Source organism: Siphateles boraxobius, unplaced genomic scaffold (genome assembly GCF_051911475.1).
Source record: "Siphateles boraxobius isolate OS27281-9 unplaced genomic scaffold, OSU_SipBor_1 24, whole genome shotgun sequence".
Lineage (NCBI taxonomy): Eukaryota > Metazoa > Chordata > Actinopteri > Cypriniformes > Leuciscidae > Siphateles > Siphateles boraxobius.
Genome location: NW_027508855.1, coordinates 948582 through 973314, shown reverse-complemented (window position 1 = coordinate 973314; position 24733 = coordinate 948582). Strand labels below are relative to the sequence as shown.

The 24733-nt window shown below is 36.1% G+C and overlaps 1 protein-coding gene across 1 annotated transcript in view; it reads left to right on the top strand.

The window, feature by feature from the left end:
• The window catches only part of LOC143749293 (sterile alpha motif domain-containing protein 3-like), a 106279-nt gene extending 81769 nt beyond the window's left edge, over window positions 1-24510 (top strand). The window contains exons 2-4 of the mRNA XM_077241838.1: window positions 22768-22930; window positions 23168-23244; window positions 24202-24510. Coding sequence (XP_077097953.1) covers window positions 22768-22930; window positions 23168-23244; window positions 24202-24510 — 549 coding nt within the window. The remainder of the gene's footprint in view (window positions 1-22767; window positions 22931-23167; window positions 23245-24201) is intronic.
• The last annotated feature ends 223 nt before the right edge of the window (window positions 24511-24733 follow it).

The window sequence follows — 24733 nt, the reverse complement described above, 5'->3', positions numbered from 1 at the left end:
GGCTCCCAAATATTTCGGCTGTCAAAGGTAGTAGGCCTCACCAGGCCTCCCTGAAGGTGAGTTCCCACATACTGTGATTATCAGGTAGTAGGCTCCTCCAGGCCTCCTTGATTGAGAACGGTCAGGTAGTAGGCATCACCAGGCCTCCCTGAAGGTGAGTTCCCACAGTTTGTGGTTACCAGGTAGTAGGCCTCTCCAGGCCTCCCTGAAGGTGAGCTCCCCACATACTGTGGTTGTAGGGTAGCAGGCCTCACCGGGCCTCCCTGAAGGTGAGTTCCCACGTACTGTGGTTATCAGGTAGTAGTGGTTTTCAGGTAGTAGGCCTCTCCTGGCCTCCCCGAAGGTGAGCACCCCACATACTTTGGTTACCAGGTAGTAGGCCTCACGTGCCTCCCTGAAGGTGAATTCCCACTTACGTTGGCTATCAGGTAGTAGGCCTCTCCGGGCCTCCCTGTAACGTTCCCTAGTGGTGCTGGGTTTATGAAGCTAGTGATCGCTTGCTATCAGTTTCAGCTAGCCTTAATAGGCAGCTGCTGAAGGCGAGCTTGCGCCCTGGCTCGCTAAAGTGTTCATTCTCTGCTATTGGTTCCCTCCCGGAACCTTTTCTGCCTACAGCCTGGTTTGCCTACCAGGCAGACCTTGTGCTCCCCTCACCGAGGGTCTCTATGAGCATGCGGCTTCCTGAGTCTGGTCAGACGGTCGTAGGCCTCTCGTGAGGCCTCCCAGTTAGATCAGCCCTTAGGCCTTCACAGGCCTCCTCAGTGTTTTGAAACACAGACACTGGGTTGATCCGTGGATCGAGTAGAGAAACTCCCCTCGCTAGCAAGGGTCGGAAAGCACTATGCTGAGTCATACTCTCCGGGATATCCCGTCTCTGAGATCCGGGCCGAGTGGTTCACTGCCAGCTTCGCAGTCCCTCGGGTTGGATGCCTTTCTTAAGGCTTTGTTGTCCAGAGGCTCTGTCTTCAGACAGACAGGATCTGGCCAGACTAAGTGTCTATGTACTGACGCCAAGTCAGGCCGTCCTGGTGGCATTTTGGGGTGAGTACGTTCCCCTGAATAGTGACTGGCTGGGGTTCCTTCGGGTTCCCTAGCCACATTCCCTAGAAGGGACCCCTTCTAATTGGAAGCTGTGGTCCCAGGCCCGGAGCCGGCCCAGGTAGACCTTTTTTTAACCATATTTATGAAATATTTTTCTTATTAAAGAAAAAGTACTTATAAAATACTTTCTTTCTTCTAACTAATCTATGTTTCTTTCTTTCTAACTAATTTATCTTTTCTTTCTAACTAATCTATCTATCTTTCTTTCTTTCTAACTAATCTTTCTTTCTTTCTTTCTAACTAATCTTTCTTTTTTCTAACAAATCAATCTTTCTTTCTAACTAATCTTTCTTTCTATCTTACTAATCTTTCTTTCTTTTTAACTAATCTATCTATCTTTCTTTGTTTCAAACTAATCTTTCTTTCTTTCTAACTAATCCATCTTTCTTTCTTTCTAAGTAATCCATCTTTCTTTCTTTCTAACTAATCTTTCTTTCTTTCTAACTAATCCATCTTTCTTTCTAACTAATCCATCTTTCTTTCTTTCTAACTAATCTATCTATCGTTCTTTGTTTCTAACTAATCTTTCTTTCTTTCTAACTAATATTTCTTTCTTTTCTAACTAATCTGTCTTTCTTTCTAACTAATCTATCTTTCTTTCTAACTAGTCTTTATTCTTTCTAACTAATCTATCTTTCTTTCTTTCTAACTAATCTATCTTTCTTTCTAACTAATCTATATATCTTTCTTACTAACTAATCTTTCTTTCTTTCTAACCAATCTATCTTTCTTTCTTTCTAACTAATCTATCATTCTTTCTAACTAATATATCTTTCTTTCTAACTAATCTTTCTTTCTTTCTAACTAATCTATCTTTCTTACTAATCTCTTTCTTTCTTTCTAACTAATCTATCTTTCTTACTAATCTCTTTATTTCTTTCTAACTAATCTTTCTTCCTAACTAATCTATCTATCTTTCTTTCTAACTTTTCTCTTTCTTTCTTTCTTTCTTTCTAACTTATCTATCTTCCTTTCTTTCTAACTAAACTTTCTTTCTAACTAAGCTATCTTTCTTTCTCTTTCTTTCTTTCTAACTAATCTTTCTTTCTTTCTAACTAATCTTTCTTTCTTTCTAACTAATCCATCTTTCTTTCTTTTTTCTTTCTAACTAATCCATCCTTCTTTCTAACTAATCCATCTTTCTTTCTTTCTAACAAATCTTTCTTTCTTTCAAACTAATCTATCTATCTTTGTTTCTAACTAATCTTTATTTATTTCTAACTAATCTTTCTTTCTTTCTAACTAATCTATCTATCTTCCTTGGTCTCTAACTAATCTTTCTTTCTTTCTAACTAACCTATCTTTCTTTCTAACCAATCTATCTTTCTTTCTTTCTAACTAATCTATCTTTCTTTCTAACTAATATATCTTTCTTTCTAACTAATCTTTCTTTCTTTCTAACTAATCTATCTTTCTTACTAATCTCTGTCTTTCTTTCTAACTAATCTTTCTTCCTAACTAATCTATCTATCTTTCTTTCTAACTAATCTATATTTCTTTCTCTTTCTTTCTTTCTAACTTATCTATCTTCCTTTCTTTCTAACTAAACTTTCTTTCTAACTAAGCTATCTTTCTTTCTCTTTCTTTCTTTCTTTCTAACTAATCTTTCTTTCTTTCTAACTAATCCATCTTTCTTTCTTTTTTCTTTCTAACTAATCCATCTTTCTTTCTAACTAATCCATCTTTCTTTCTTTCTAACTAATCTTTCTTTCTTTCAAACTAATCTATCTATATTTCTTTCTTTCTAATTAATGTAGGGTTGTAGGCTAATTAATGTAAGTTGTAGGGTAGCAGGCCTCACCGGGCCTCCCTGAAGGTGAGTTCCCACGTACTGTGGTTATCAGGTAGTAGTGGTTTTCAGGTAGTAGGCCTCTCCTGGCCTCCCCGAAGGTGAGCACCCCACATACTTTGGTTACCAGGTAGTAGGCCTCACGTGCCTCCCTGAAGGTGAATTCCCACTTACGTTGGCTATCAGGTAGTAGGCCTCTCCGGCCCAGGTAGACCTTTTTTTAACCATATTTATGAAGGTTTTTCTGTGAGGCTGTAGCTTGGGCTATGACCGTAGGGAATGATGTCACTGACAGCCCAGTGTGACCTGAGGGTGAGTGGTTCTAGCGTTTCATTTGAAGTTGCTGGTTCTGACAGTTGTCACTGCCACTTGGCATGCACTCCCCTTAGCATGGCGGAGTTGGTATATCGTTCCCCATAACGTCGTTGACGTATTGTTGAGTTCCCTTCGAAAGGGAACGTCTCAGGTTACGACTGTAACCTATGTTCCCTGAGAACAGGGAACGAGACAATACGTCTCCCTGCCATGCCTCGGGGCTTGCCTACCGTACAGTCCCTTCAGACGATAAGGTGATTTGTCATGTGTGCAAGGCGCCCCTTTATACTTCCAGGTCGCACGTTAATCATTCACGCTAATGATTCACGGGCTGTCGCCGGTCAATATGATTGACGTGATTTGATAGTGATTTCAGACACCTGTCACGCCTGAGGCGTTCCCCATAACGTCGTTGACGTATTGTCTCGTTCCCTGTTCTCAGGGAACATAGGTTACAGTCGTAACCTGAGACGTTTGTCTCAACGAACTTTTTCTAGTTATTCTTCTTTTTCTTAACCAAAATTTTCTGACTCTAACTCCTCCTAGAGTTTTAACTCTACAAACTCCAAACTCGGGTCAGACCTTCAGACTGTTCTGACTCGAGTTGCTATATCTTTTCAGACTGATTTGACTTTCAGTTTTCTTAAAAATTAATATTAAAAACCATAAAAATCACATTGACTTTCATTGCAACAGTTCAAATTGAGCCAAGGCTATGGTGGCCCAGTAGTGTACAACACAAAAACTCAAATCTAAACTCCCTGAAGCCCTAGATTCAATTAAACAACCATTCTATATGTACTATTGAACTTTATCTATCTATTTATCTATCTATCTATCTATCTATCTATCTATCTATCTATCTATCTATCTAATAATCTTTCTTTCTTTCTAACTAATCTTTTTTCTTTCTAACTAATCTATATATCTTTCTTTCTTTCTAACTAATTTTTCTTTCTTTCTTTCTTTCTTTCTTTCTTTCTTTCTTTCTTTCTTTCTTTCTTTCTTTCTTTCTTTCTACTTAATCTATCTTTCTTTCTAACTAAGCTATCTTTCTTTCTCTTTCTTTCTAACTAATCTTTCTTTCTAACTAATCTATCTTTCTTTCTTTCTTTCTTTCTTTCTAACTAATCCATCTTTCTTTCTAACTAATCTATCTATCTTTCTAACTAACTAATATTTCTTTTTTCTAACAAATCCATCTTTCTTTCTAACTAATCTTTCTTTCTAACTAATCTTTCTTTCTAACTAATCTATCTTTCTTTCTTTCTTTCTTTCTAACGAATCCATCTTTCTTTCTAACTAATCTATCTATCTTTCTAACTAACTAATATTTCTTTTTTCTAACAAATCCATCTTTCTTTCTAACTAATCTATATTTCTTTCTAACTAATCTTTCTTTCTTTTTAACTAATCTATCGATCTTTCTTTCTTTTTAACTAATCTATCGATCTATCTTTCTTTCTAACTAATCTATCTATCTTTCTTTCTTTCTAACTAATCTTTCTTTCTTTCTAACCAATCTATCTTTCTTTCTTTCTAACTAATCTATCTTTCTTTCTAACTAATATATCTTTCTTTCTAACTAATCTATCTTTTTACTAATCTCTTTCTTTCTAACTAATTTTTCTTTCTTTCTTTCTTTATTTCTACTTAATCTATCTATCTTTCTTTCTAACTAATCTATCTATCTTTCTTTCTGACTAATCTATCTTTCTTTCTATTTCTTTCTATCTAACTTATCTATCTATCTATCTAACTAATCTTTCTTTCTTTCTTTCTAACTAATCCATCTTTCTTTCTAACTAATCCATCTTTCTTTCTTTCTAACTAATCTTTCTTTTTTCTAACAAATCCATCTTTCTTCCTAACGAATCTATCTTTCTTTCTTTCTAATCTATCTTTCTTTCTAACTAATCTTTCTTTCTTTCTAACTAATCTATCTTTCTTACTAATCTCTTTCATTCTTTCTAACTAATATTTGTTTCTAACTAATCTATCTTTCTTTCTAACTAATCTATCTTTCTTTCTCTTTCTTTCTTTCTAACTTATCTATCTTCCTTTCTTTCTAACTAAACTTTCTTTCTAACTAAGCTATCTTTCTTTCTCTTTCTTTCTTTCTAACTAATCTTTCTTTCTTTCTAACTAATCTATCTTTCTTTCTTTCTAATCTATCTTTCTTTCTAACTAATCTTTCTTTCTTTCTAACTAATCCATCTTTCTTACTAATCTCTTTCATTCTTTCTAATTAATCTTTCTTTCTAACTAATCTATCTTTCTAACTAATCTATCTTTCTTTCTCTTTCTTTCTTTCTAACTTATCTATCTTCCTTTCTTTCTAACTAAACTTTCTTTCTAACTAAGCTATCTTTCTTTCTCTTTCTTTCTTTCTAACTAATCTTTCTTTCTTTCTAACTAATCCATCTTTCTTTCTTTCTTTCTAACTAATCCATCTTTCTTTCTAACTAATCCATCTTTCTTTCTAACTAATCTATCTATCTTTCTTTGTTTCTAACTAATCTATCTATCTTTCTTTGTTTCTAACTAATCTTTCTTTCTTTCTAACTAATCTATCTTTCTTTCTTTCTAACTAATCTATCTTTCTTTCTTTCTAACTAATCCATCTTTCTTTCTAACAAATCCATCTTTCTTTCTAACTAATCTATATATCTTTCTTTCTGTCTAACTAACCTATCTTTCTTTCTAACTAATCTATCTTTCTTTCTTCTAACTAATCTATGTTTCTTTCTTTCTAACTAATTTATCTTTTCTTTCTAACTAATCTATCTATCTTTCTTTCTTTCTAACTAATCTTTCTTTCTTTCTTTCTAACTAATCTTTCTTTTTTCTAACAAATCAATCTTTCTTTATAACTAATCTTTCTTTCTATCTTACTAATCTTTCTTTCTTTTTAACTAATCTATCTATCTTTCTTTGTTTCAAACTAATCTTTCTTTCTTTCTAACTAATCCATCTTTCTTTCTTTCTAAGTAATGCATCTTTCTTTCTTTCTAACTAATCTTTCTTTCTTTCTAACTAATCCATCTTTCTTTCTAACTAATCCATCTTTCTTTCTTTCTAACTAATCTATCTATCGTTCTTTGTTTCTAACTAATCTTTCTTTCTTTCTAACTAATATTTCTTTCTTTTCTAACTAATCTGTCTTTCTTTCTAACTAATCTATCTTTCTTTCTAACTAGTCTTTATTCTTTCTAACTAATCTATCTTTCTTTCTTTCTAACTAATCTATCTTTCTTTCTAACTAATCTATATATCTTTCTTTCTAACTAATCTTTCTTTCTTTCTAACCAATCTATCTTTCTTTCTTTCTAACTAATCTATCATTCTTTCTAACTAATATATCTTTCTTTCTAACTAATCTTTCTTTCTTTCTAACTAATCTATCTTTCTTACTAATCTCTTTCTTTCTTTCTAACTAATCTATCTTTCTTACTAATCTCTTTCTTTCTTTCTAACTAATCTTTCTTCCTAACTAATCTATCTATCTTTCTTTCTAACTTTTCTCTTTCTTTCTTTCTTTCTTTCTAACTTATCTATCTTCCTTTCTTTCTAACTAAACTTTCTTTCTAACTAAGCTATCTTTCTTTCTCTTTCTTTCTTTCTAACTAATCTTTCTTTCTTTCTAACTAATCTTTCTTTCTTTCTAACTAATCCATCTTTCTTTCTTTTTTCTTTCTAACTAATCCATCCTTCTTTCTAACTAATCCATCTTTCTTTCTTTCTAACAAATCTTTCTTTCTTTCAAACTAATCTATCTATCTTTGTTTCTAACTAATCTTTATTTATTTCTAACTAATCTTTCTTTCTTTCTAACTAATCTATCTATCTTTCTTGGTCTCTAACTAATCTTTCTTTCTTTCTAACTAACCTATCTTTCTTTCTAACTAATCTATCTTTCTTTCTAACTAATCTATCTTTCTTTCTAACTAATCTTTCTTTCTTTCTTTCTTTCTAACTAATCCACCTTTCTTTCTAACTAATCTTTCTTTCTTTCTAACCAATCTATCTTTCTTTCTTTCTAACTAATCTATCTTTCTTTCTAACTAATATATCTTTCTTTCTAACTAATCTTTCTTTCTTTCTAACTAATCTATCTTTCTTACTAATCTCTGTCTTTCTTTCTAACTAATCTTTCTTCCTAACTAATCTATCTATCTTTCTTTCTAACTAATCTATATTTCTTTCTCTTTCTTTCTTTCTAAATTATCTATCTTCCTTTCTTTCTAACTAAACTTTCTTTCTAACTAAGCTATTTTTCTTTCTCTTTCTTTCTTTCTTTCTAACTAATCTTTCTTTCTTTCTAACTAATCCATCTTTCTTTCTTTCTTTTTTCTTTCTAACTAATCCATCTTTCTTTCTAACTAATCCATCTTTCTTTCTTTCTAACTAATCTTTCTTTCTTTCAAACTAATCTATCTATCTTTCTTTCTTTCTAATTAATCTATCTTTCTTTCTTTCTAACTAAACTATCTTTCTTTCTTTCTAACTAATCCATCTTTCTTTCTAACTAATCTTTCTTTCTTTCTAACTAATCTATCTTTCTTCTAACTAATCTATATTTCTTTCTAACTAATTTATCTTTCTTTCTAACTAATCTATCTTTCTTTCTTTCTTTCTAACTAATCTTTCTTTCTTTCTAACTAATCTTTCTTTTTTTCTAACAAATCAATCTTTCTTTCTAACTAATCTTTCTTTCTTTCTAACTAATCTTTCTTTCTTTCTAACTAATCTGTCTATCTTTCTTTGATTCTAACTAATCTTTCTTTCTAACTAATCTATCTATCTTTGTTTCTAACTAATCTTTCTTTCTTTCTAACTAATCCATCTTTCTTTCTTTACAACTAATCTTTCTTTCTAACTAATCCATCTTTCTTTCTAACTAATCTGTCTTTCTTTCTTTCTAACTAATCTTTCTTTCTTTCTAACTAATCTATCTATCTATCTTTCTTTGTTTCTAACTAATCTTTCTTTCTTTCTAACTAATCTATCTTTCTTTCTTTCTAACTAATCCATCTTTCTTTCCAACTAATCCATCTTTCCCTTTCAAGGGAACTCGAGCTGCGTTGAGACGCGGTGGGAACGCTCTGCGTGATTGCGTCGTGAAGCACGTGTATAATCAGTCCAATGGAAGAGCGAGACGTCATAGGCGGTGACGTCATAGACCAGGAAGCTATAAAGCACACCAGAAAACAGACCGCGACAGCTTCTGTTGCCTTCAGCAAGCGATCTGTGTATTCTGTCCTTGTCATATTTATTGTTGTCTGTCAAGTTGCAATATATATATATATTATGGCAAAAGAGAGCAAGCAGCTTTTGTGTTGTTCCCTGCCCACGTTATATCACGGGTGGGGACACACACATCAGCTTTTTGTTACTATTTGGGAGTGGAGCATGCCACAGTCAGTTCTCGAGGGGGCTGACTGTGAGCATTGCGAGAAACTGTCCGTGAGGACGCTCCGCTCCCGCCGGGCGTTCTTCGAGGAGGACGGTTCGGTTCGTTGTCGCCGTTGCCGTCCCGCTGTTGCCGATGCACGGCGGCGACTCGCATTTTGGGGTTCGCAAACGGATCTGACAGCGGGGGTTGGGACGGGCTCTGCCCTATCTCAGCTTTCACCTGCCAGATCCATTGCTGGCGATTTCTAGTTCCGAGGAATTGGTATCGTTAGTGTTTTGTTTAGAAAAAGAGAACAAAACAAATAAAGATATTAAGAAAAGGCAGATGTTTGAGTTTTCAATAAATGAATAAATAAGTCAGCTCATAACTCTGTTGAATAAAGAGGAGCTTTAAAAGGAGGTTTATCTAGTGTTGTTGCTAGTTAAATATTTTCTTGCCAGCTGAACTTTATGAGAGTGAAAATAAGGAGTTTATTAGATGAAATAAATCTAAAAACAGAAAAACTCTGTATCTCAGCCTCCTCGTCGGGGACTGCCGTTTTTCCCTATCTCCACACCACACTGAGGTGTCAAGATCGTGGAATAAGTCGGTTTCTATTTTATGTGTTTAATGCCCTACGTCTAACTATAGTAATGCTATGGGTATTAAGTATCATGGTATGACAGTGCCTCGGGTTAAAGAGACGCTTGCTAGCTTTCTCTCTCCCGAGTCGGCGTCATAATTTTTAACCCCGACGTTACCCACCAGCCATCTAAATAAAATAAAAAAATTTTAGGCAACGCTGGTGGGTAAATTATAAAGACATGGATGAATGTGAGGTTGTCAGCACTGACGCTATTCGAGAATTGCGTCGTGCAAAAACAGATAAACTATACTGGGGAGGGACGGTTTCGATAAATCGTTTCTCCTCTGCGTCCTCTGGGTGGCGACTCTCTGAGGAGGGTCGCACACGGCCAGTTCGGTTGTTTTCCTGCTGGTGGCCACGGACTGATATATATATATATATATATATATATATATATATATATATATATATACGTTTTTCTGATTTAAAAGTAAAGAAAAATAAGATAAAATTATGTCTGTTCTTCTGGATGCTCCGCTTTCAAGAAACTAAGAATAAACCGTTCAGCGGCATTCCAGAGGTTTCTTCCTCACCAATCTATGTTCCTGAGACTGCTGGGCGGAGCAGTCTCAGTCTACTAAGCTCCTCGCAGCACAGCGAGCATCGCCATTTGGGCTCCTCCACAATCAAAGGGGACTTGGGTGGCGGTAGCAGTCTAGCCAGTTAGAGATATGCAAGATCTGAGGACTATTTTATCTCTAAAAAAGCTTGGACAATAGGAAGCCCTGATGCCGAGGCTATCAGGCTTCTAAAGGGTGGTCCCCTCCGGGGTAGGGATGGTTTTTGAGAAAATCGTTTCTCCTCGGCGCCCTCTGGAGTGCGACTCTCTGAGGAGGGTCGCAGTGCTGCCAGTTCGGTTTTCCTGCCGGTTCGCCGTTCAGGACACCAAGGTGTCAGTGTCCCCAAACGATCCTCCGAGGGGGGTCGTAGAGCAGTCAGTTCGGTTTCCCTGCCGGTTCGCCGTTTCAGGGTGCCGAGGTGCCTGCTTTCTCCAATGATCTTCCGAGGAGGGTCATTGGAACTAAGTTATTTAAAGGGAGGCAAGATCTGAGGACTGTCATCTCTAATAAAGCTTCTGAGGGCTCCTCCGGGGCAGGGACGGTTTTGAGAAATCGTTTCTCCTCGGCGCCCTCTGGGGTGCGACTCTCTGAGGAGGGTCGCAGCGCTGCCAGTTCGGTTGTTCCCTGCCGGTTCGCCGTTCAGGGCACCGAGGTGTCAGCGTCCCCATACGATCCTCCGAGGAGGGTCGTAGAACGGTCAGTTCGGTTGTTCCCTGCCGGTTCGCCGCTTCAGGGCACCGTACTGACTGTTCAACCAAATCCAGAGGCCAGTCTTGAGAGACTGGTTCCCCTAGTAGAATTTCTGGCAGCGTGGAAACTACTGCCACATATTTCTCGGTGGGTCCTGCACACTATAGAAAAGGGTTCAGAATTCGGTTCTTGTCCGCCCAGATTTCTAGGGGTCCTCCCCACTGTGGTGGACCCCGAGCAGGCTTTGGTTATGGAGCAGGAAGTACTGACACTTCTGCAAAAGGAGCTGTAGAAGGGGTTCCTCCTCCCGGCAGACAGTCAGGGTTTTACTGCCATTACTTCATTGTTCCGAAAGAGGGTGAGGGGTTGCGTCCTACTCTAGACCTGCGTCAATTAAACAGCATATTATGCTTACGCTAAATATGATTGTGTCACAGATTCAGTCCGAGGACTGGTTTGTCACAATAGAGTTAAAGGACGCTTACTTATCTATCCATCCTCATCACAGGAGGTTCCTGAGGTTTGCTTTCAGGGGCGAAGCATACCAGTATCGGGTTCTTCCATTCGGCCTAGGTTATCACCCCACACCTTGTACAATATGCGTGGATGCAGCTCTGGCTCCTCTGAGATTCCAGGGCATTCGCGTATTAAATTATATCGACGATTGGTTGATTTTTAGCTCAGTCCGAGCTTTTGGCAGTTCAACATCGAGATGTCGTTCTGTCCCACATAAGGAGGTTGGGGTTGCGGCTCAACACCAAAAAGAGTGTACTCCTCCCAGCTTGAGGACCACTTTCGAGGTGTATTATAGGATTCGACAACAATGCAAGCACGTCTGTCTCCTGCACGTATTTCTGCGATTCTCACAGCCGTAAAGAATGTAAAACTAGGTCAGTCACTCACTGCAAACAGTCTCTGAGACTGTTGGGGCTCATGGTAGTTGCGTCTAACGTAGTTACTTTTGGCCTTCTGTACATGAGACCCCTGCAGTGGTGGCTCGGGACCAAGGGGTTTTCTCCGAGGGGAAATCCGTTTTTCGCATGATCAAGGTCACGCGGCTATGCCTTCGTGCCTCGGTCATGTGGAAGAAACCTTGGTTCCTCGCCCAGGGCCCAGTGCTGGGTGCTTCTTGTCGACGCGTCACGCTATCGACGGATGCTTCCCTCACAGGATGGGGGGCGGTCATGAGTGGCCGCTCTGTGAACGGTCTTTGGCTGGGGCTCATGGCAGTTGCGTCCAACGTAGTTACTTTTGGCCTTCTGTACATGAGACCCCTGCAGTGGTGGCTCGGGACCAAGGGGTTTTCTCCGAGGGGAAATCCGTTTTCGCATGATCAAGGTCACGCGGCTATGCCTTTGTGCCTCGGTCATGTGGAAGAACCTTGGTTCCTCGCCCAGGCCCAGTGTTGGGGGCTTCTTGTCGACGCATAATGCTATCGACGGATGTTTCCCTCACAAGTCGGGGGCAATCATGAGTGGTTGGTCGGCGAAGGGTCCGGACAACACACTAATGGTCTCGTATATCAGAGCAGATATCCTGTTGAGGCAGGGGCTGTGGCCCGGGGAATGGAGACTTCACCCCGAGGTGGTGGAGCTTCTTAGGGAGAACTTCGGTCAAACTACAAGTCGACCTTTCGCATCGCTTGTACAATGCATTGCCCTTGTGTTTCTCCCTCACGCATCCAGCTCCGCTTGGACTGGATGTAATGTAATAGGTGTGGTTGCCACTACACCTATACGCTTTTCCCGATATCTTTGCACCTGGGAGCTCTGGAGTTGTGGATACTGTGGGTTCGGCCTCTGAGGGGGCCCAGCTCATAGATTCAGGTTTCTCGACCGAGGTCGTGGAGACCATACTCCAGTCTAGAGCTCCCTCCACGAGAAGACTATTATGCTGTTCTCTGCCTGGTGCAGAGAACGCCTTCTGAATCTCGTTTCTGCCCTTTTTGGTACAGTACTTGATTTCTGTAATGAATGTTTCTTTGCTGGGCTATCTCTGAGGAGAGATCCCTAATTTCGTCTTCTCCGTGGTACATGAGGCTGAGGCCTGCACGTACTTGGATTTGCACCTGGTTGGTGGTAGTATTTCTTCACCCCAGATCGGGTTGTATTTCTAGGTCCCTACTAAATGTGCGGTCATTTGTGCTCCAGGCCTTCTGTCCTCCACCTTTAATACCCCAGAACAGGAAAATCTTAAATCTGTTATGCCCTGTCCGGGCTTTGGATGCTTAGGTCCACAGAGCTGCTCAGTGGCGTTTATCAGAACAATTATTTGTCTGCTTCGGGTAACCTAAGATAGGTTGCCCTGCATCTAAACAGATAATGAGCAAGTGGGTAGTTGAGGCTATCTCACTTGCTTATGAAGCGGCCGGACAGCGTTCACCTGTGGCTGTTTAGGCTAGGAGTTCTACTAGGAGTATGGCTGCCTCTAGGCTTTAATTTCGGGTGTTTCCCTTCAGGATATTTGTAATGCGGCAGGCTGGTCCTCACCTCATACATTTGTCAGATTTTATGACCTACACCTCTCCACTCCCGGGGCTAGGTTGCTTGCTTCTAGTGTGCGCAAGGACTTCACACAGAACGGGCATTTGTCTTATGGCGTAGTGGGTATGGGGTTCCCACCGCGTCTCAACGCAGCTCGAGTTCCCTTGAAAGGGAACGTCTCAGGTTACGTATGTAACCCTGGTTCCCTGAGAAGGAACGAGACGCTGCGTTCTCCCGCCATACTTCCTGCATGCCCTGATCGACTTGCTTCAGGCTTTTTCAGAAGCTGTCGCGGTCTGTTTTCTGGTGTGCTTGATAGCTTCCTGGTCTATGACGTCACCGCCTATGACGTCTCGCTCTTCCATTGGACTGATTATACACGTGCTTCACGACGCAATCACGCAGAGCGTTCCCACCGCGTCTCAACGCAGCGTCTCGTTTCCCTCTCAGGGAACCAGGGTTACATACGTAACCTGAGACGTTCTTTCTAACTAATCTATCTATCTTTCTTTGTTTCTAACTAATCTTTCTTTCTTTCTAACTAATCTATCTTTCATTCTTTCTAACTAATCCATCTTTCTTTCTAACTAATCCATCTTTCTTTCTAACAAATCCATCTTTCTTTCTAACTAATCTATCTATCTTTCTTTGTTTCTAACTAATCTTTCTTTCTTTCTAACTAATCTATCTTTCTTTCTAAATAATCTTTCTTTCTTTCTTTATAACTAATCTATCTTTCTTTCTTTATAACTAATCTATCTTTCTTTCTAACTAATCTATCTATCTTTCTTTATAACTAATTTTTCTTTCTTTCTAACTAATCTATCTATCTTTCTTTGTTTCTAACTAATCTTTCTTTCTTTCTAACTAATCTATCTTTCTTTCTAACTAATCTATCTTTCTTTCTTTCTAACTAATCCATCTTTCTTTCTAACAAATCCATCTTTCTTTCTAATTAATTTTTCTTTCTAACTAATCTATCTATCTTTCTTTCTAACTAATCTATCTGTCTTTCTTTCTAACTAATCTATCTTTCTTTCTTTCTAACTAATATTTCTTTCTTTCTAACTAATCTGTCTTTCTTTCTAACTAATCTATCTTTCTTTCTAACTAGTCTTTCTTTCTTTCTAACTAATCTATCTTTCTTTCTTTCTAACTAATCTATCTTTCTTTCTAACTAATCTATCTATCTTTCTTTCTAACTAATCTTTCTTTCTTTCTAACCAATCTATCTTTCTTTCTTTCTAACTAATCTATCTTTCTTTCTAACTAATATATCTTTCTTTCTAACTAATCTTTCTTTCTTTCTAACTAATCTATCTTTCTTACTAATCTCTTTCTTTCTAACTAATCTTTCTTCCTAACTAATCTATCTATCTTTCTTTCTAACTAATCTATCTTTCTTTTTCTTTCTTTCTTTCTAACTTATCTATCTTCCTTTCTTTCTAACTAAACTTTCTTTCTAACTAAGCTATCTTTCTTTCTCCTTCTTTCTTTCTAACTAATCTTTCTTTCTTTCTAACTATTCTTTCTTTCTTTCTAACTAATCTGTCTATCTTTCTTTGATTCTAACTAATCTTTCTTTCTAACTAATCTATCTATCTTTCTTTGTTTCTAACTAATCTTTCTTTCTTTCTAACTAATCCATCTTTCTTTCTTTCTAACTAATCTTTCTTTCTTTCTAACTAATCCATCTTTCTTTGTTAACTATGCCATCTTTCTTTCTTTCTAACTAATCTATCTATCTTTCTTTCTAACTAATCTTTCTTTTTTCTAACAAATCCATCTTTCTTTCTAACTAATCTTTATTTCTTTCTAACTAATCTTTCTTTCTTTCTAACTAATCTATCTATCTATCTTTTTTTAACTAATCCATCTTTCTTTCTAACTATTCCATCTTTCTTTCTTTCTAACTAATCTATCTATCTTTCTTTCTAACTAATCTTTCTTTTTTTCTAACAAATCCATCTTTCTTTCTAATCTTTATTTCTTTCTAACTAATCTTTCTTTCTTTCTAACTATACTATCTATCTTTCTTTCTTTCTAACTAATCTATCTTTCTTTCTAACTAATCTATCTATCTTTCTTTCTTTCTAACTAATCTATTGTTCTTTCTTTCTAACGAATCTTTCTTTCTTTCTAACTAATCATCTTTCTTTATTTCTAACTAATCCATCTTTCTTTCTTTCTTTCTAACTAATCTTTTTTTCTTTCTAACTTTACTTTCTTTCTTTCTAACTAATATATCTTTCTTTCTTTCTTTCTTTCTAACTAATCCATCTTTCTTTCTAACTAACTAATCTTTCTTTCTAAATAATCCATCTTTCTTTCTTTCTTTCTAACAAATCCATATTTCTAACTAATCCTTCTTTCTTTCTTTCTTTCTTTCTTTCTTTCTTTCTTTCTTTCTTTCTTTCTTTCTTTCTAACTAATATTTCTTTCTTTCTAACGAATCCGTCTTTCTTTCTAAATAATCTTTCTTTCTTTCTAATCTATGTATCTTTCTTTCTTTCTAACTAATCTTTCTTTCTAAATTATCTATCTATCTTTCTTTATAAATAATCGACCTATCTTTCTTTCGAACTAATCTATCTTTCTTTCTTTCTAACTAATCTATCGTTCTTTCTTTCTAACTAATCTATCGTTCTTTCTTTCGAACTAATCTATCTATCTTTCTTTCCAACTAATCCATCTTTCTTTCTTTCTAACTAATCTATCTTTCTAACTAATCTTTTTTTCTTTCTAACTTTACTTTCTTTCTTTCTAACTAATCCATCTTTCTTTCTTTCTTTCTTTCTTTCTAACTAATCCATCTTTCTTTTTTTCTAACTAACTAATCTTTCTTTCTAAATAATCCATCTTTCTTTCTAACAAATCCATCTTTCTAACTAATCCTTTCTTTCTTTCTTTCTTTCTTTCTTTCTTTCTTTCTTTCTTTCTAACTAATATTTCTTTCTTTCTAACAAATCCATCTTTCTAACTAATCCTTCTTTCTTTCTAATCTATGTATCTTTCTTTCTTTCTTTCTAACTAATCTTTCTTTCTAAATAATCTATCTATCTTTCTTTCTAAATAATCGATCAATCTTTCTTTCGAACTAATCTATCTTTCTTTATTTCTAACTAATCTATCTATCTTTCTTTCTAACTAATCTATCTATCTTTCTTTCTAACTAATCTATCTATCTATCTATCTTTCTCTCTAACTAATCTATCTACCCTTCTTTCTAACTAATCTATCGTTCTTTCTTCCTAACTAATCTATCGTTCTTTCTTTCTAACTAATCTATCTTTCTTTCCAACTAATCTATCTTTCTTTCTTTCTAACTAATCTATCTATCTTTCTTTCTAACTAATCTATCTATCTTTCTTTCTAACTAATCTTTATTTCTTTCTAACTAATCTTTCTTTCTTTCTAACTAATCTATCTATCTATCTTTTTTTTAACTAATCCATCTTTCTTTCTAACTATTCCATCTTTCTTTCTTTCTAACTAATCTATCTATCTTTCTTTCTAACTAATCTTTCTTTTTTTCTAACAAATCCATCTTTCTTTCTAATCTTTATTTCTTTCTAACTAATCTTTCTTTCTAACTAATCTATCTATCTTTCTTTCTTTCTAACTAATCTATCTTTCTTTCTAACTAATCTATCTATCTTTCTTTCTTTCTAACTAATCTATTGTTCTTTCTTTCTAACGAATCTTTCTTTCTTTCTAACTAATCATATTTCTTTATTTCTAACTAATCCATCTTTCTTTCTTTCTTTCTAACTAATCTTTTTTTCTTTCTAACTTTACTTTCTTTCTTTCTAACTAATATATCTTTCTTTCTTTCTTTCTTTCTAACTAATCCATCTTTCTTTCTAACTAACTAATCTTTCTTTCTAAATAATCCATCTTTCTTTCTTTCTAACAAATCCATATTTCTAACTAATCCTTCTTTCTTTCTTTCTTTCTTTCTTTCTTTCTTTCTTTCTTTCTTTCTTTCTTTCTTTCTTTATTTCTTTCTTTCTTTCTTTCTTTCTTTCTTTCTTTCTTTCTAACTAATATTTATTTCTTTCTAACGAATCCGTCTTTCTTTCTAAATAATCTTTCTTTCTTTCTAATCTATGTATCTTTCTTTCTTTCTAACTAATCTTTCTTTCTAAATTATCTATCTATCTTTCTTTATAAATAATCGACCTATCTTTCTTTCGAACTAATCTATCTTTCTTTCTTTCTAACTAATCTATCGTTCTTTCTTTCTAACTAATCTATCGTTCTTTCTTTCTAACTAATCTATCTATCTTTCTTTCCAACTAATCCATCTTTCTTTCTTTCTAACTAATCTATCTTTCTAACTAATCTTTTTTTCTTTCTAACTTTACTTTCTTTCTTTCTAACTAGTCCATCTTTCTTTCTTTCTTTCTTTCTAACTAATCCATCTTTCTTTTTTTCTAACTAACTAATCTTTCTTTCTAAATAATCCATCTTTCTTTCTAACAAATCCATCTTTCTAACTAATCCTTTCTTTCTTTCTTTCTTTCTTTCTTTCTAACTAATATTTCTTTCTTTCTAACAAATCCATCTTTCTAACTAATCCTTCTTTCTTTCTAATCTATGTATCTTTCTTTCTTTCTAACTAATCTTTCTTTCTAAATAATCTATCTATCTTTCTTTCTAAATAATCGATCTATCTTTCTTTCGAACTAATCTATCTTTATTTCTAACTAATCTATCTATCTTTCTTTCTAACTAATCTATCTATCTTTCTTTCTAACTAATCTATCTATCTATCTATCTTTCTCTCTAACTAATCTATCTACCTTTCTTTCTAACTAATCTATCGTTCTTTCTTTCTAACTAATCTATCGTTCTTTCTTTCTAACTAATCTATCTTTCTTTCCAACTAATCTATCTTTCTTTCTTTCTAACTAATCTATCTATCTTTCTTTCTAACTAATCTATCTATCTTTCTTTCTAACTAATCTATGTATCTTTCTTTCTAACTAATCTATCTTTCTTTCTTTCTAACTAATCTATCTATCTTTCTTTCTAACTAATCTTTCTATCTTTCTTTCTAACTAATCTATCTTTCTTTCTTTCTAACTAATCTATCTATCTTTCTTTCTAACTAATCTATGTGTCTTTCTTTCTAACTAATCTATCTATCTTTCTTTCTAACTAATCTATCTATCTTTCTTTCTAACTAATCTATCTATCTTTCTTTCTAACTAATCTATCTTTCTTTCTTTCTTTCTAACTAATCCATCTTTCTTTCTTTCTAACTAATCTATCTTTCTTTCTTTCTTTCTAACTAATCTATCTATCTTTCTTTTTTTCTAACTAATCTTTCTTTCTTTCTTTAGAACTAATCTATCTTTCTTTCTAACTAATCGATCTTTCTTTCTTTCTAACTAATGTTTCTTTCTTTCTTAATAATGTTTCTTTCTTACTAATCTCTTTCTTTCTTTCTAACTAATCTTTCTTTCTTTCTTTCTTTCTACTTAATCTATCTTTCTTTCTAACTAATCTATCTATCTTTCTTTCTTTCTTTCTTACTGATCTTTCTTTCAAATCGATCTTTCTGTCTTTCTAACTAATCTTTCTTTCTATCTATCTTTCTTTCTAACTAATCTTTCTTTCTATCTATCTTTCTTTCTAACTAATCTTTCTTTCTATCTATCTTTCTAACTAATCTTTCTTTCTATCTATTTTTATAAGTAATGTTTCTTTCTTTCTAACTAATCTGTCTTTCTTTCTAACTACACTCTAAAAACAAATGGTTCTTCAGCGGTTCTTCAGGGGTTCTTTACGGTGGTTATGGTGCTATATAGCACCACTACCATTTAAAGAACCTGTTAAGCCCAGTTTGGTTCTTCAGCGGTTCTTCAGCGGTTCTCTGGGGTGGTTAAGGTGCTATATGGTACCACTGCCATACAAATAACCCGTTAAGCCCCTACAATTCTTTAAAGGTTCTCTCTCTCTTAGTGGCTTAGTTTAGTTGGTGATTAGAAAAACGACATTAAAATACTGTAAATTTTCCTGAACACAAGCACATAGCCTATATTCCAAGGCCCCCACACAAGACTTTTTGACCACAGAAAAAAATAAAAAAGAATTATGTGGAAGTGAAGTCATAGGCTATGTCACAAACTTCAATAAAAAGCTATATTCATATATTAATTGCTTTTTGTTATTGTGTAGGTAGGCCTAGTAAAATAATTAGCCTAAAATGAGTGAGGAGAGAAGTTATGTTTAAAATCGTGTTTCAATTTCTACTTAGCCTACAAAATATGTAAAATCTGTATATATATATATATATATATATATATATATATATTCAAACATAAACCTACGCGCCGAGTAGTGTGCACCATAGACATCATATGATGTCTATGGTGTGCACTGTGTAGGTCAGGTGCACGTGAGCGAGCGCGAGCGCGAGCGCCGCATTCCTCAAAGAAAACACTTGAAAAACTGTCGTTGGACTCACTCGACGTCAATCAAAACCGGGACGAACAGACTTCAAAAAGAGAAAGAAGAAGATATTTTTCGAGGTGAGTGTCATAGCCTATGGTCATAGCGCATACTGCGACAGAAATATACTATTAACGTTAAGTTACTTGTCAGGGGAAACTTTTCATTTTATTTTGCAAATGTTTTACCGTGTTTTGTGACATTAATGCTAGTTAACTGTTAGTGTCATGCTAATGTTAGCTGGCTGTGGAGCCTGACAACCGTGTTGGCTAATAAAACGCTAACCATCCCATTGACGTAAGTTAAGTTTTAACCAAACATACTGAAACGCCTGGTCTAATCGACAAAGCTCGAGAAATACACAGAGAGAGGTGTAAGTTAACATTAAGGAGAAACGGTTAGGTGTATCTGTTGTTTCACAAACACTGAGGTGTGTAAAGTTAACTGGGGTCATTCTTTTCTTGACTTTCTCCAGATATAATGTTAACGTTATAACACTCCCGTTTAATATATTTTAAATCACTGATAGTGATGGTCTAAAGGTGCGTTCACACCGCCGCCGACTTGAGCTTCCAAAGCGGCCGGAAGTCATTCATTTTCAATGGAAGCTGGCTTCTCTCAGCTGCAAGGAGCGTCAAATCCCTCGGCGTCGCGTTTTGGGCGTTTTGAGCGTTTTGAGCGTCAATCAGAAAGTTGAAAGAAGCTCAACTTTATGGTAATGAGCTATGACGCGGTTCAGCGGCAAGCAGCGGCAAAACGCCAGAAACCAATCAGAATAAAGACGTCCTTCACTCTGGCTGATTCCGGAGAAACATACGATGTGAACTTTCGTTCCTACCAAAACATTAGTTCCGAGAAAATGGAGGAGAAGCTGATAATCGCTGTTGCTGGGTTTCCTAACATATATGATATGACGTTGTTTGCTTACAGGGACCAGTTACAAAAGAACGAGGCATGGGAATGCAATTCATTTGCTCACGGTGACAAAGATTTGACCAATTGCACTAATGCAAATAATAGCCTAATGCAAATAATAATAATAATAATAGCTAATTATTATTTTTTTCCCCGACCAAAAGTGACCAAAACAGTTATAAAAATGCTGTCAATATAAAAGGTTTCTTCAATGTATTGCTTGTTTTTTTCTGTTTATTACATTTCATGTTGTGACACTTCTCTTCTCCCGGCTACGTCAGAGCGTCCAAAGCGTCAAAGAGCTTCCCCGTGCTTTTTGACAAGCGTCCTTGACAGAGCGGCCAGAGCTTCTTTGACGCTCAAGTCGGCGGCGGTGTGAACGTACAGTAACGGCTTTTCCCCTAGTGGCGGGCTTTATAGCTAGCTGCATCGTTACCATGGATACTGTGTAGTCTTACCATTCACTTGTAGTGTCTCGCCTGCTAGTGTGGAGTACACTTAAGGTGCGTTCACACCGCCGCCGACTTGAGCTTCCAAAGCGGCCGGAAGTCATTCATTTTCAATGGAAGCTGGCTTCTCTCAGCTGCAAGGAGCGTCAAATCCCTCGGCGTCGCGTTTTGGGCGTTTTGAGCGTTTTGAGCGTCAATCAGAAAGTTGAAAGAAGCTCAACTTTATGGTAATGAGCTATGACGCGGTTCAGCGGCAAGCAGCGGCAAAACGCCAGAAACCAATCAGAATAAAGACGTCCTTCACTCTGGCTGATTCCGGAGAAACATACGATGTGAACTTTCGTTCCTACCAAAACATTAGTTCCGAGAAAATGGAGGAGAAGCTGATAATCGCTGTTGCTGGGTTTCCTAACATATATGATATGACGTTGTTTGCTTACAGGGACCAGTTACAAAAGAACGAGGCATGGGAATGCAATTCATTTGCTCACGGTGACAAAGATTTGACCAATTGCACTAATGCAAATAATAGCCTAATGCAAATAATAATAATAATAATAATAGCTAATTATTATTTTTTTCCCCGACCAAAAGTGACCAAAACAGTTATAAAAATGCTGTCATTATAAAAGGTTTCTTCAATGTATTGCTTGTTTTTTTCTGTTTATTACATTTCATGTTGTGACACTTCTCTTCTCCCTGCTACGTCAGAGCGTCCAAAGCGTCAACGAGCTTCCCCGTGCTTTTTGACAAGGCTCTGGCCTTGACAGAGCGGCCAGAGCTTCTTTGACGCTCAAGTCGGCGGCGGTGTGAACGTACAGTTAAGGTAACGTAAATAGGGTATTATGAGATTAACTGCTAGATGTCACCACTAAACTTTCCTAGTTGATTACTTGCATTAAGACAATATTATTTTGTATTACAGGTTTTCTAAAATTTTATGTCCAAATATGCAAATGGTATTTTGTATCTAATCAAATATCCGCTAATTTGCATATTTTATTTTAAGAACCGAAAAACTGCATTAAGCCAGGTTGAAAATTATTATTTTATTTTGTTGACATATTAGACTAGAATGTTTTTACACAGGGAATTTCGGGTATCTCTCTTTACTTCATAAATCATAAAATACTGTCAACATGCACAAAATAATTAATGTTTGTCGTCACTGGGCTGCTGCATATAGGTCTATAGGCTTACATTCATCCTAGTGTTGTAATTTGTTTTGTTATTTTCTCTCTTTCTTCAGGTTATGACAGACTTCACATGTTGGACTTCTGTCCAAGTTTGCCAATGGTTGAGAGATATTGACTTGGGGGAATTCTGTGAAACTTTTGTGGGTGAGCTTCATCAAGTATTCTGTGATCAATGTACCAGTGCCTTAACTGCCATGTAAGAACAGTCTCTTACAACAAATACCTCAAACACCTGCAGTATTTCCATGAGAGTGAGCCACATTGGTTAAATCGAACCTTGTTCCGACGAGTTGATTGGTCACTATAAATATGGTGGGATAACAACTAAGACTATCTTGTTTTTTTTGTAGTTATAAATGAGTCTATGCCGAATGACCATTAGGCCTTTTCTCCTCATAGTTTAAAAGTGACTGGTCCCAATGTTTTAGTTTATTGAGAGTTTGTAACAATTTAACTACCCCAATAGGTTGATGCAGGAGAAGATGAACGAAGCATCAGGGAACATCTGCGAGTAATGAAGGAGGAAACCGAGAAGCTTCGACCAAACATAGAGCTTCTCAAAGAAAGGATGGCGCTGATAAAATGCTACCGGAAAAATTTTGTGTCAAACCACAGCACGGAGGAGACGATCTCTGAGTTCCCATGTTTCAGACTGGCCAAAATGGTAAGTACAGTATTGTATTAATTGCCTCCTTAATTATGACTTATGACAAAAGAGTTATGACTATATTTTAATGTCTCTTCTACTTTGCCTTCATCTTAACATAAGCTCCTTTGGGATCTGAGAGACCATACCAATGTTGATGTGGACCAACAAATTCTTTCTCAGCTCTCTGTAATGGCACCTCAAGTCCTTCAAGTTTCAAGGAGCCCCCTGAGGGAGAAGTTCAGGCGTGTGATTGACGACTGTGAAGATGGCAGACTGAAAAAAGGTAATTAAATCTGCACTGATTTTCAGTGTATCACTGACTGACACCCTATCTGCCTGAGATCATACATCCCTGCATGTATCTGTTTTGCTTAATAGTAATTACTAATTTCTAGTTAAGGGTAATTAAAGGTAGTACTAATTACTGTCTTAGTAATGCATTTTTAAAAAACAAAGAAAACCTATTAGATAAAAGCATCCACCATGTTATGTTAACCTAATTATGTTATTTTGTTTAAAGGCCTACAGTTGGAAGCAGCTATTCTGCTCTTGCCTGCACTGTTTAAGGAGGACCCGGGGTTGCTGTTTGAAGTTGAGGTGAGCCATGAACAGTTGACTACAGTGTGTGAAGCAAATCTAATCCAAGCACTACAGTACACTTATTGCTCATTTTGTTGTGCAAATGACTTCAATGCAAACATTAGTTTTTGTTTGCTGGTCTACACAAACTATGCTATCAAAGTGAAGAGAAAATTACATACATTTTCTCTTCCAAAAGTAAAATTTTCTGGCCAAAAGTATTTGAGCAGTTGTATGACAGGAGTTAAAATCAATTATAAAACTGATAGTTCAGGTCCTTGATTCTAATTAGTTGAGCTGCGTTCAAAGCCGTTGTAAATTACTCAACAAACATACACCTGTGACCGCATTACATTAAGGTACACTGTGTAGTTTAAGTATTTTATTAGCTAAAATTAATGTCTTTATTCATAAATATGTCCTCATTGGTGTAAAATTACCTCTGCCAATGATCTGACTTATCCTTGTAAGCGAAGAATTTCTTATCTTTATTTACATGGGGCGGTCAAGTCCACGGAGGCATCCATGACGTTCCGCCATCTTGAAAAACTATAATAGCAGAGGGACAAAAAGCACTAGCCTACCACAGCGCATTTTGGTTCAGAGCCAGCGTCACGTGACTGAAACCAGCAGAAGTGGAGGAGAGATCAGTGAGGCGCTGTCACTGCCCCGGCAAATTTGAGAAAGACTGCACTGTACTTCATAATGCAGAGTGAGGAGCTAGAGAGCACTATTCGTTTGAATGCAAAATACAATTTCACCGCTAAATGGGAGAAATTCCTACACCGTGTACCTTTTAATATTACTGCGCAACTGCTGTTTGTCACTGTCTTTGTTGCTTAGCAACCTTAGCTGTTCTAAATTCACAGTAGAACACGGCTTCAAGGGGCTTATTGTTTTATTTAACTATTTTCAAGGTTTGCCTTTCAAATAAGTATGAGAATATGGTTAATGCTATTATCCCCTCTCCCCCAGGGCCATGCTCAGACCTGCCCTCCTGACACCCCAACACCTAAAATGGTACTTAAAGGCTGCAGGGAGGGTCATCCCATGCAGTACGACCACATTGTCATCATGTTGGATGGCCAGTCAATTACAGAGGAGAGTGAGGACATCTCAATGGCACTGGGCCTCGTCCTTTGTGTATATTTTCTCTTTGGGATCCAGTATCCTAAAGGACTGAAAAAGACACTGACCTTTTTGGAGTGCGTTGTTTTAAAAATGAAGGATGCAGCCGGACTCCCTGTCACGATTAAAAGGGTGTACAACTCAATCTGTGCATAGACCGGAGTCTCTCTCTTATTCTCTTTCTGGGCCTCTTCCAGTTCCAATTTCTATTTTATTTTTCAGAGTATACAACTCTGTTAGTCAGTGTTGTTAATGTTAAAAAGCATTGATTATATTTGCAACTGAAATAAATGAATTAAACTGTTTTAAAAAAGTGTAATGCATTTTATTTCTCAGTAAGCTTTTGTACAGGATTTTGAATCTTTCAATCCACGATTTG